This window comes from Chinchilla lanigera, unplaced genomic scaffold (assembly GCF_000276665.1).
Source record: "Chinchilla lanigera isolate Chin_1 unplaced genomic scaffold, ChiLan1.0 scaffold00039, whole genome shotgun sequence".
NCBI lineage: Eukaryota > Metazoa > Chordata > Mammalia > Rodentia > Chinchillidae > Chinchilla > Chinchilla lanigera.
In genome coordinates this window covers 2,607,748-2,620,023 of record NW_004955440.1, presented here as the reverse complement: position 1 = coordinate 2,620,023, position 12,276 = coordinate 2,607,748, and the positions used below count along the sequence as shown (strand labels likewise).

General features: G+C 36.5%; 1 protein-coding gene across 1 annotated transcript in view; it reads right to left on the bottom strand.

The window, feature by feature from the left end:
- Positions 1-12,276, bottom strand: part of Rab3gap1 (RAB3 GTPase activating protein subunit 1 (catalytic)) — a 94,924-nt gene that overhangs the window by 25,915 nt on the left and 56,733 nt on the right. The window contains exons 11-15 of the mRNA XM_005390760.2: positions 10,558-10,631; positions 5,723-5,815; positions 4,988-5,157; positions 1,835-1,924; positions 741-913 (exon numbers count right to left, since the gene is read on the bottom strand). Coding sequence (XP_005390817.1) covers positions 741-913; positions 1,835-1,924; positions 4,988-5,157; positions 5,723-5,815; positions 10,558-10,631 — 600 coding nt within the window. The remainder of the gene's footprint in view (positions 1-740; positions 914-1,834; positions 1,925-4,987; positions 5,158-5,722; positions 5,816-10,557; positions 10,632-12,276) is intronic.

The window sequence follows — 12,276 nt, the reverse complement described above, 5'->3', positions numbered from 1 at the left end:
TCCTATCACCAGAAACAAATACAAGAGACACTTCAAACATAATAGCAATCTGGTAGCAACTTTCTGGATAATGAAAAACTTAAAATAAGAGGAAGTCTTTAAATCAACCCCAGACGTAATTATCATACAATTTCATACCACACAAAGTAAATTAGTGTGTATAATCAGCTCTCAATTATTATGCTGCAGTCTCACTATGAAAATGAAGATTTTCACTCTCTATTGCCAGTAGGACCTTTGAATGCTTCTAGCTCTAAACCACTAGGTTCCTGACAGTCGGCCAGAGCTTCTCATTTATATTTAACGTGCATCTGGTTCTGCAGTAAGTTCCAGAGCAAAACAGTACGAAATAAGAGAACCCAGCTAGTCAGAGAATGGCAAATGACATTATTTTGGAACAACTGCCATTTATGTTATTCATACTATTATTCTTCTCCCTTAGCATTGATAGATGATCACTAACTTATGCAATACTGACACATGTGCTAACTAAAATCTTCTATTTATGTGAAATGTCAATGTAGAGATATAGCACAATTAGTTTATTCTTTTATGTTGACATTTAGGCTGTTGTACTTTTTAAAAATTATTATATCATTATTATAAATTTGCTATGGTGAATACCTCATATACAAGTTTCTTCCTACTTTTCTAAGGTAGATTTCCTTCAAGGGAAAATTTACTCCAAGTGTTTGCTAACAAAGAAAAGATCCTATCTAAACAAATGGAACATTTATTACCCTGGAATGAGAAAGTTGTTTTCCCATCTGAAGCGCATTTCAAGAACAAATTCCTGCCAGAGATGTGCCACTCCTTTTAGGCCTCCATGGTAGAAATTGATCATACAAAGACACAAAGCTAATTTGTATGTTAAACTGTCAGATGGTGCGGATTTGAACTGATTGTAGAGATTCTAAATTTAACAATACAGAAACAAAGCAAAACTTGTTAACATTTACACACATAATCAAAAACTGTAGAAGAGAAATTTTAACACTAAAATTAACCTCTATGCAAATTACCTTTTATCAAATACTATAACTACTAATATTTATAAATACTATCACAATACATTGTTCTTAGCAGATCTGTTCTCAAGATTTCTAGTTAAGATCAAAAAAGTAAAGCTACAGTTTAAACGAGGCTGAAGTTACAGCTTTCAGTTTCTTCTGTGGAATTTTAACACGTATTTCAAATTTCATGTGCTGTTAAAAAACTTTTTAATTATAAACTGAATATACAGTTGTCAAAATAAAATTGGCAACATGCAGACTGAAAATGTAAAAGTCTCTGCCTTCCTCCTTCACTGCAGGAAATCTACTTTCCAACAATAACTACTGTAAATGGTTTGATGTATCTTAAAGACTGTCACTTAAATGCTCTCATTTCTCAAAGATAAGGAGAACGTGAAATTTTCATTTTACACATTTTGCTTCAGTAAAGAATTTTCTAGGGTTGGGGAGATAGCTCAGTGGTCGCACACTTGCCTAGCCTGTGTGAAGGCCTGGGTTTAAGCAAAAAAAGTCTCCACTCATGCCTGGTTTTGAAATACTATATACGAAAGAAGCTGTTGCAAAACAAATTTAGTAATTGTACAAAAATTATAAAATGAAGAAAATCTTAAGTCTATGCATAGTGAATTTATGTTATTTATCACAGTTATCGCTACTCAAATTATGCTAGTGCTCTGCAGGTCATCGCTGAGTAAAGGCCAGAACATCCACTCAATTCTCTGGAAGTGACTTTTAAGATAAAAAGGCTACCACACTAGAAATACAGAAACCCCTAGAAATTCAAGGCATTTAAAATACTTTAATATTAAACTCCAACTTACATAATCTTCACTGTCTGATGGAGGATTACTATGGTCTGTTGAAGTAGTTCCTTCTACTGGTTTCTCAGAAGCAGCATCAGGAAATAAGAACTTTCCAAGGAAAAAAGCAAATACATGTTAGACCACATTTATTGATTTGTTGATTTTTATAGTTCATACAGACACTAAATTATCAATCAATTTACCATTAAAACAATGTTCTTACTGTACTGGCCAATGGATTCCACATTCTCTGAAACTTTATGTTTTACTTCAAAAATACAGAACTTATGTACTGGCCAATTTCAAGAATAAAGTTTTCATGAAAGTACCATCGAATTCTCTTTTTTTCTTTTTCTTTTTTTTTTTTTTTTTGGTTTTTTGAGACAGGGTCACACTATGCAGTTTAGGCTGGCCTTGAACTCACTATGTAGCTCAGGTTGGCCTTCAACTTGCAGCGATCCTCCTGCCTCAGCCTCCCAACTTCTGGGATTACAAGAGTATGCCACCAGGCCTGGCTAGTAACCATCTAATTCTGAGTAAACAGTGAAAAAATCTCTTCATTGTGTTTTCATGCTATTACATTTTTAAAAGAAGTGCTAATATTATAAGACAAAAGTGTAAAAGAGAATTTAAAAACACCTATATACAGTATTCATGAAAATCTGTATTATTTCATTAACATGTTTTCATATGTGTCAGGCATGTCCAACCCTTGATCTGTGGGCTACATGGGCAGATAATAATTCAGCTCCACAAGACCATCAACTTTTATCTGACACTATTATGCATTTTTTGTGTGGTATCTTGCATGACTCAATTGCTTCGTGCTCCAACTGCATAGGTGACAACAGAGCAGCGTGTAGGGCAGGGCACAGCGCAGTGCTGATGCCACCTTCTGTCCCTATCACAATCGAATTAAAATCCACCTGTACCAGAAGGTACATGCGGGGCTGGGGACTTAGCTCAGCGGCACAGCGCTTGCCTGGCAAGCACAAGGTTGTGAGTTTGATTCCTGGTACCGGGAAAAAAAAGAAGTTACATGCACTTGTGCAAGTTGGCAAGTAGAATGCAGCAATTACTAGTAATAGCATTTCAACCTACCTACATGCCTGTGAAGACAAGTATTTATTAAAATTAAGATATGTAAAGTTTTCTTAATTATTAAACTTAGGCTTTTTGTAAAAAATTTAGTAAGTCAGAATACAAAAAAATAAAGTTTTGTCACATACACACATTAACTATATTACATATTTTGAATGCAGCCCAAGATAATTTTTTTCTACTCAATCTAGCCCAGGCAAGCCAAAAGAATGGATACCCATGATATATGTAATTCTGAAAGTGTGACATTAAAGACCCATAACTTTATGACGCATGCTTGGAAAATAAGAAGCAGTGTAAGATGTGATGACTACTGCATCTTCTGCTCTCTCTCTCTGTGTGTGTGTGTGTGTGTGTGTGTGTGTGTGTGTAGGGAGAAGCAGTTAAAAATTTCAGTCTTTTTTTTTCCCCCCAGTACCGGGAATTGAACTCACGACTTCACGCTTGCCAGGCAGACGCTTTGCCACTAAGCTAAATTCCCAGCCCAAAAATTTCACTGTATATGACGATTAAACTTTGTAATTTGAATAAACCTCTAAGGATACACTCTAGGGGAGCCTTTTCTACAGAAATTTATTATTAATCCTTTTATCAGTGTTCATCCCAAACGTTTTAGTCGTGCAGACCACTCATTCCTCTTATTATGTATACTTTGGGACAAATTATGAAACATGTTCATGAGGGTTGGGGATACAGCTCAGCGGCACAGTGCCTGCCTGGCAAGCACAAGGTTGTGAACCAACTCCCGGTACCAAAAAAATCAAAAACTGAAAACCAAAAACAAAACATGTTCATGAGACTTTTTAACTGATATTTAATAGTTTTAAAAATTCAGAGAAACCACTAGAAGCCAGATATCAGTACTAGGTACATTTACAAAAATTAACCTATGCTTAATACCATGATCTAAGTTAAACATAACTGTGCACATTTTATAATGTACACGCTAAAAATTTGGCTGAATATTTTCTTCATCATACTACTCTTTTTTTTTTATTTTAAAGAGAGTAGTAAATGAGAAACAAACAAACAAATAGAACAGCAGCAGCATACCAGTACCATGAACATGAACAAATCAAAGCAAGAACATTCAAAGTGATACAGGGTCTCAAGACAAAGTAATACTAATCAGCAGTGTTTGTTACATGGCATACCGCTATCCTCAACTACAGTGCTCTATCACACTACTCTTGAAAGTTCTTCCCAAGACTGTCTTAATGCAGAAATTGTGGAAGTATAATTATAACTATCATAAGAACAGCTACCACTTATCAAAGGCCTATTAAATGCTAGGCAGTACCACGAGGGTCCTTTAATTTTCACAACAACCTCACAAGGTTTTGTTAGTGCTGCAAAATGATTTCTCAAAGTCATCCAATAAGTCAGGATTAAGCCCTGGTCTGTGTGGCTCCCAGGCCAGGCCCATTCCAACCGTACTGTAACTACTAGCCACCCTAGCCCGCTTCTCTGTTCCCCATCTATTCCTTAGTATACAGATTTCTCTACGTCGTTACCAAATAAAACTCAAAAATACAACTCTGATGTTGATTTTCTGCTTAAAATGATATTAAACTGCAAGATAAAGTGTGGTGCTTTAATGAGGAAGGTTACCTGCTACCTCTCTATCCTTATCCCTTGTCACTCCCAGCGAAGCAGCCTATAAAAAACCAACTGTTCACTATGTTCTCAGGTCTCTGCTATTCAAAATCCTTTACTTCAGTACTCAGCTCAAGCACCTCTTTATGAAGCAGTCTGTGATTCCCATTAGCCAGACCAAGACAGGTGTACCTTCTACTGTGTTCTCACTGCCTCCTGCCAGACTTCTCATAGGCCACATAGGGTTGTACCTCTCTTTCTCTCTTTCTTTTTCTTTCTTTTCTTTTTCTTTCTTTTCTTTTTCTTTCTTTCTTTCTTTCTTTCTTTCTTTTCTTCCTTTTCCCATTAACTTGTAAGCATTTTTTTAAAAGTGGATTTGTTTTATTCATTTTATATTCCCAATCTGGTGCCTACCACAAAGAAAGGACTGAATACATAAGGAACAAATGCTTATGCATATAGTCATATAGTTACCAAGAGAATAGCATTGAGGACATCATTATTCAGGGGTGACTCTTCTACACCTCTGTGCTTTCGTATTTTCTTCTTTGCAGTATGTACCATATTTGAAACTGATAATTTATGAATTGGAACTGGTGTTGGCTCTGTCAATTTTGACAAAGCATGAGTTATATCAGCAAGTTCTATAAAAAGAGGAGAAAAGAATACAGATTATATCAACAACCTTAGCAGATTAAAGTGCTGAATAAATTGATTACAGTATAGTTTAGCCATTTTTTCCACTAGTGTTACATGGTCTCAGAATTATAAAATTTTAATCTACATGTTCAGTTTCAGACACAAACATAAGTGACAAAGGTGGCAAATTATTTCTCCACAGGAGATTTCAAAAACTGAGGGTCTCAAATTTTTTTCAAAATATCTGACTTTTGGGCACAAAGAACTATTAGTGTACTAAATGTCTTAAGCTCTGGGAAGAGCCTGGAAAGAAATGGTGTCCGTCTAGTCCATAAAACTAGCTTCTCGGGGCCGGGGATTTAGCTCAGCGGCAAAAAGCGTTTGCCTGGCAAGCGCAAGGTCGTAAGTTCGGTTCCCGGTACCGGAGAAAAACAAAACAAAAAACAAACAAAAAAAACTAGCTTCTCTAACTTGTTCAAAATGAGCAAAATAGATGAAAAGTTGCTGGAAAATGTGCTAAAGAAAAAGGGTGAGACACCTGAAAATAATGTTAAAAGGAAAGTAGGTCACCTCTTCCTTCTTCCTCAAAGCTGGATCGTCCAAGAATCTCATCAGTTGACTCCTTTCGACGGCAAATTTTTAAAAATTCAGTGACAAAATCACCTACACAGAAAAAAATAATTACCCATTTTTGACACCTAACTGAAAGAAATCAGTCCTATAAATAAATGTATTTCATAAAGCTGTTAACTAAGACATAGCAGGAACAAATTCAGTTATTCCTCTGAAGAAGACAAAATTGATCCTATTTCAAAACGCTGCCTGTTTTTCCTTCCTGTTTCTCCAAGCCCTGGGCTATTAGAAGAGTTTCACCTTTGAATTCCTTCTCCAATGAAAGGGGGGAAATTATACTATAACATCAACCACTTCTAATACATTTGAATGAGATAAATGTTATCTATTAAAATTAAATTCTATAAGTATTACATTAAATATGTATGCAGTGGACTTCTTTATCACCCTACAATTCTGAATCCATTAAAAAATACAAATTAAAAAGAAACTCTAAAGATGTTTCTAAAGGATTAAGATAAATAAAATAGGCTGAAGTATTTCAGCTTCTGCTGCATATTAACGATAACCTTCATGTCCTTAATATAAGAAAGGAGAAATTGGTTTGATACTTCTACTAAAGAGTTCCAACAAGGTATGTAAGCACCAAGAAATTAAAGCTTAACAAGACCCTCCAGCACTAAAATACAATGCAAAATATACACTGAAGTCTTAGAATTTACCAACTAGTTCTATACAAACCTAAAATATTTTCTGGATTTTTTTCAGAAAGGTAGGAAAAATTTTAATCTATTCATATAAACTAATCAAAGATGTAGGTAAGGTTATACAACAATAACTTAAAATGAGAATACTTTCAACTGTAAAGTAGTCTGCAATTTACCACACAAGTCAGTAGATGTGGAAAAGGGTATCAGGAAACAATTTAGTAAGTAAATTTTATAATGTAATAATTCAATGATTACATAACAATTTACTGTGTACTGACTATATGATAGACATTCTGTTAAATGTAATACACAAATGCACACACAGGCATACAATTTCATTTGATTCTTCCAATAAGCCTATGAAATGTGTACTGTTGTTACCTATTTTCCTGATGAGAATGCTGAGGCCTGCCTGACAAGATCAAAAAACTTGCCCAAACTGGTGGTTTTAAGATATGAACCAGGGTCTCTCCTGTTGGAGACCACTACAAAGTGGCTCTGAGCAGGATTTAATATTAACCAATTGGCTTTCCATGTTTACTTGTGAGTTGTATGAAGCTTAGGCACCTTGTCTGAAGATAGGCAGTGGACTCAGTAAGTAAACCTCTGTGAGTCCCTGGTCACCGTTGGGGCCTGTATTGGCCTGTGAAGCTGTGACACCTCAAAGGACCAGATAAGGCCATAGCTGAGGACTTCTGGCTCCAACCCCAATTAACTACAAGGAGACTGCAGCTGCAGGCTCCACGCTCCTGCTGTGAAAGCCTTCCTGGAGATAACATAGTTCTCCTAAATTAACATCCTGTAGTACTTAGAAAAGTCCTGCCCAGATTCCTGCCTTTTCTTGAGTATCCTCCTCCTTTGTTTGTAAACCAAATAAAAATGGGCTGCCCAGAGAAGTCTTTAACTAAACTCAGAGACTATCAAAACTATAGGAGAGTTAGTCCCTCCTGGAGCCCTGAAATCATTTCCATTGTCTTTTATTTAAGCCTTCACCGTCCACTCATCCACTCACTTGGAAGACTGCGGGCCTGATTAGCCTGCAATAACTAAGCGTTATTTAACCCAATACTCTCCAACTCTGAAACCCTTCAGATTAACCCAGTAACTCCCTAAGGCCCCAAATTCACCAAAACACAGATGTTCCTTACAATTAGCATAAATGGCAAGTGCTAACTGGTATCTGATTAGTAGTATATGATTAATGATAGCCAGGCATGGTGGTGTACACCCATAATTCCAGCACTTGGGAGGCTGAGGCAGGACTGCCATGAGTTTGAGACCAGCCTGAACTACACAGCAAGACCATGTCTCAAAAAACAAACAAAAATACCCTAAATGATAAAAAGCTTTTAAAAAATGCTTTAGGGAAATATATGATCACCATCATTAATAAGTATTTAATAACCATCAGTTGAATGGCTGGAATATATCAGGCAATTGTGAGTGAAAGTGGCATGATGAACATGAGAAGAACTGGAGAAAGTATTTTTATGTGTAATAAGTATAAAGGGAAAATATGGAAAGGGACACTGAGGGGAATGGTTGAAAAGACTTCACTATCATAGAGATACACCCATGAAAAGGGGAAGGGAAACGCAATTCCAGACATGGACTCTGAAGAGCAATTATTGTACTATTTCTTAAATGTATGTTTAAAAATGTGTATTACTTCACTTAATCCTGAGGCAGGAGAGCGGGTGTGGCAAAACTGGGTGGAGAAGTAGGTGCACCCTGTTATTACAGAATTCTAGGACAGTTCCCAAAGCCTTGCACTTGTACTTCTAGAGAGAACCTGGAGAGCTTTTCCATAGCAGACCTTCTGACACCAGCCTCAGAGGGGAGAAATACAAAGGAACAGCCCACAGTGAGCTTTTTCCTACTGTGTTCTTTTGTGACAGCCCGCTCTCACCCTGTGGAGCATGCTATACTTACTTTCCTACTTTTACTTGGCCCAAACTCACTGCACAGACGTTTCTTTTTCTATCTTTAATACATGTCAAACTTTGCCACTGATGGTGCTTGTCTTGACCGATTCTTTTTTTCCCCCAATCAGATTTTATTGGTACATTTTATATACACATATTGATCACAGTCATCACTGGGAATTTGTACCTGTACATGTATATCTTGATTCTTTTTTTCTCATTCCCTTCTCCTCCCTTCAACTCCTCGCTCTCCATTTACAAAAGCTATGTTTCGATTTTTTCTTTTTTCATTTTTTTTGTTACTTTTTGCTTCTTTCCTGTTCCCCAAACCTTCCCTTATTCCCCTCCCTGTTTGAACATTTTCTTCCTATTTCACAATACCTAATATACATTTTAGTCTGTATTTACACTTTCGGTTTCTCACACCAGAAAAACAATGTGGTATTTACATGTGTGTTCGATTTATTTCACTTAAGAGTTTAGTATCAAGGTACATCCATTACCTAGGAATGTGTCAAATATATGTCACATTCTTCTTTACATCAGCGTAGTACTCCACTGTATTAAAAACCCACATCTTCTTTATCCATTCACCAGCTGATGCGCATTTGAGCTGTTTCCAGGACTTGGCTATATTGTAAACTATGCCACTATAAACATGGGTGTGCATGTACCACTGTGGTTTGATGCCTTTCATTCTTTCAGGAAGATACCTAGAAGGTGTAGCTGGGTCAAATGGGACCTCTAGTCCTTGTTTTTTGAGGCATCTCCACAATGATTTCTACCATTCTACACTCCCACCATCAGTGGACAAGGGTTTTTTTTTCCTCACAGACTCACCAACACTTGTTATTGATTGATATTTAATAACAGCCATTCTTTCTGGAGTAAGATGCAATCTCAGCATTGTTTTAATTGTATCTCTTGAACGACCAGTGACAGTGAATATTTCTCATGTATTTATTTGCCATTTGTACTTCTTCATCTGAGAAGTGTGTATTCATCTCAGATGCTTATTTTTGGATTAGGTCTTTAAATCCAGGGGTTCTGACTGACCAATTCTTTGTTCAGGACAGAAAGAACCTAGAAGTCACTTCCAAAAGGAGGCTCCAACACCCCAAAACCTTCAAATAACCCTATGAGATTATATTATGTGTATTTACACCTCTTTTCCCATGAAAGACGATAGGTGAGACAACTCTCCAGAAGAAATCTAATGAAGCCTGTCCAGATCAGTGCTTTTCCTATTACACGCCACTGGTCAGAGGGACTACAAAAGGCAAAGAGGAAGCCCTTAACTAGAAAATGCAGACACTACTACAGGAGGAAGGAAAGGGAATAAGAGAAAAGTGTAAGGAAAACAAAACTGAGATGAGGAAATCATGGAATTCTGAGGTGAAGATTCATTAAAACTAAAAGACAAGAAGGAAACCTTGCTAGTGCTATTGAAGAGGACTCACTGCTGTTGGCAAAGTTTCTTCTATATCACGTTAACTCAAGAGGATCATAAACATTAAAACATTGTTTTTTCTAGGTAGGTGAAAGGACGTGCAGGACACATGCACACCTGCATTTACAGCAGCACAATTTGTAATACTCAATCTTGGAAAGAGCCCAGACGCCCGTCGATGGATGGATAAGGACAATGTGGTGCATGGAGCACACCACCGTGGAGTGCAATGGCGTACGGCTCTGCCAAAATATGAAGACCAAAAGCAAAGGAGGATAACTTGAAACATTTTTAAGTACATAGATTCACCTTGAGGCCATATTTTTAAGTGAAATAAATCAGACACACATGCTTAAATATCACATTGTTTCTCTTGTTGAGAAACTCAAAGGGTAAGTAAGGACCAAAATGGATGATAGATATTGGGAAGTAGGAAGAAAATGTTCGAATGGGAAGGGGAACAAGAACAGGGGAGAAGAAAAAGAATAGAGTGGAAAAATGGAAACAAAGCTTTTGTAAATGGGGAGGGAAAGACGGGTTGAATGGAAGAGGGGAAATGAGGAAAAAGAAGAATCAAGATATATTATATACAGGTACAAATTCCCTATGATGAATGTGATCATTGTATCAAAAAAGTACCAGAAATTAATTTTTAGAAAAAGTACAGTATAAAGAATGATTTCAGGGTTCCTAATTTGGAAGATGGCTGGGTCAGTGACATTTCAGATAAGGAACATAATAACTTACCTAGTAAACACTGAGGATTATCTGCTTTCCTAACTCTAACAGACCAATGAGGAGCTTGAATAGGATCCAAATCACTAAAATGGAAAACAATAAATATAAAAATCCCAATTATCACAACCCAAGACTCATGAGCTTATCAAAATGCAATCTAATGAAAGGTTTCTATAGGAAAAATAACAATCCAGTTTGATTCTCTTTAAAACTTACTGCTACCTAGATACATAGCTATTTGGGAAAGATTTTTCCCCTAGTACTCAGGATTTTCATACTGAGCTACACCGCAGCCACTTTATCATTATAATCATTATCCTCATTGTCATCATCCTCATTGTTCCTCCCTCCCTTAGGGTCCCGCTAAGTTGTCCAGGGTGGGCTCAAACTTGCAATCTTCCTGCCTCAGCCTCCCAGAAAGCTATGAGTATAGGCATGTGCAGTATGCCTTGTCTGATTAAATTTTTTTTTTTGTTTTAAATCTTGGTAAATCAAACGCTTAGACAAAATATAAATACCAAAATCAAAGCACAATAACCACTGGGGGAAGTGGTGCAGACCTGCAGGAGGCTGGGGAAGGAGGACTGCCATTAGCTCATGGCTGGCCTGGGCTATGTGGTGAGACTCCATCCCCCCCAAAAAAGCCAAAATAAAAATCACAATAACCAAAAATAATATAAAAATGATTCTCAACAAGCAATGTACCCTAATAAGCTATGAGATATATTTTTAAAAGAACACAATAAAAAAGAATGAGATACAAGCAAGTGTCCACACAATCATTTCATTCAACCTATTTTTTAATAGCACTATTAATTAAAGACTATAAAAACTTGCCCAAGATCAAAAGTGCCCTGTTTTCTTAATTAAATAGATGACTGGATCCACTTAATGGGAAAATTCAATAAAAACTAAAAAAAAAAACACATTTTTTGTGATTGGCACAAAAGATATAAAATATATTAAATGACTAGAGCAAGTTAATTAGGAACTTAAACTTTAAAAATATACACACCAAGATGTTGGCTATTTTTCTAAGGAATGGGATAGGCAGTCCGCTTCTTTATGCCTAAATAATCTAATTAAGACCATTCAAGCTACTTTTGCCATCAAGAAATACAACAAATTTACTTTAATTATGAAAAGTGACCTATTTCTGTTTTGCATCCAGAATGGGAAAGTACTAAAATTGCCTTCCTCTTTTGCTACATTCGTCTCCGAGAATGCCTGCTGCAGTTTTCAAGTTGTTTCCACTGCACAGAAGTATAGGCCATGGATATTTATAATCTACAACATTTAATGATCAAATATTATTCCCACCCATTCTGATGATCATCATATCTTCAAAGTACTTCAGGAAATTCTTCACAATCTAAGACAAGTTCAAAGAATTATGAACTGAATTTTAAGCTTAGAGACATCTCTGCTAAAACACAGTAAAATTCAAATTGTTTATTATATACCTGTACTAAGAATCACACCTCCAAAACCAGCAACCTAAAACATATTTGTGGGGCTGGGGATATAGCTTAGTGGCACAAGCGCCTGCCTGGCAAGCACAAGGTCCTGAGTTTGATTCCCAGTACGTCAGCCCCCCCAAAAAATTAAAAAATAAATAAGTAAATAAACTAAACTAAATCTGTAATCTATACAGTATTAATAGGTCTAAAGAGTGAAAAATGGGGGCTGGGGATTTAGCTCAGCGGCAAAAGCGCCTGCCTGGCAAGC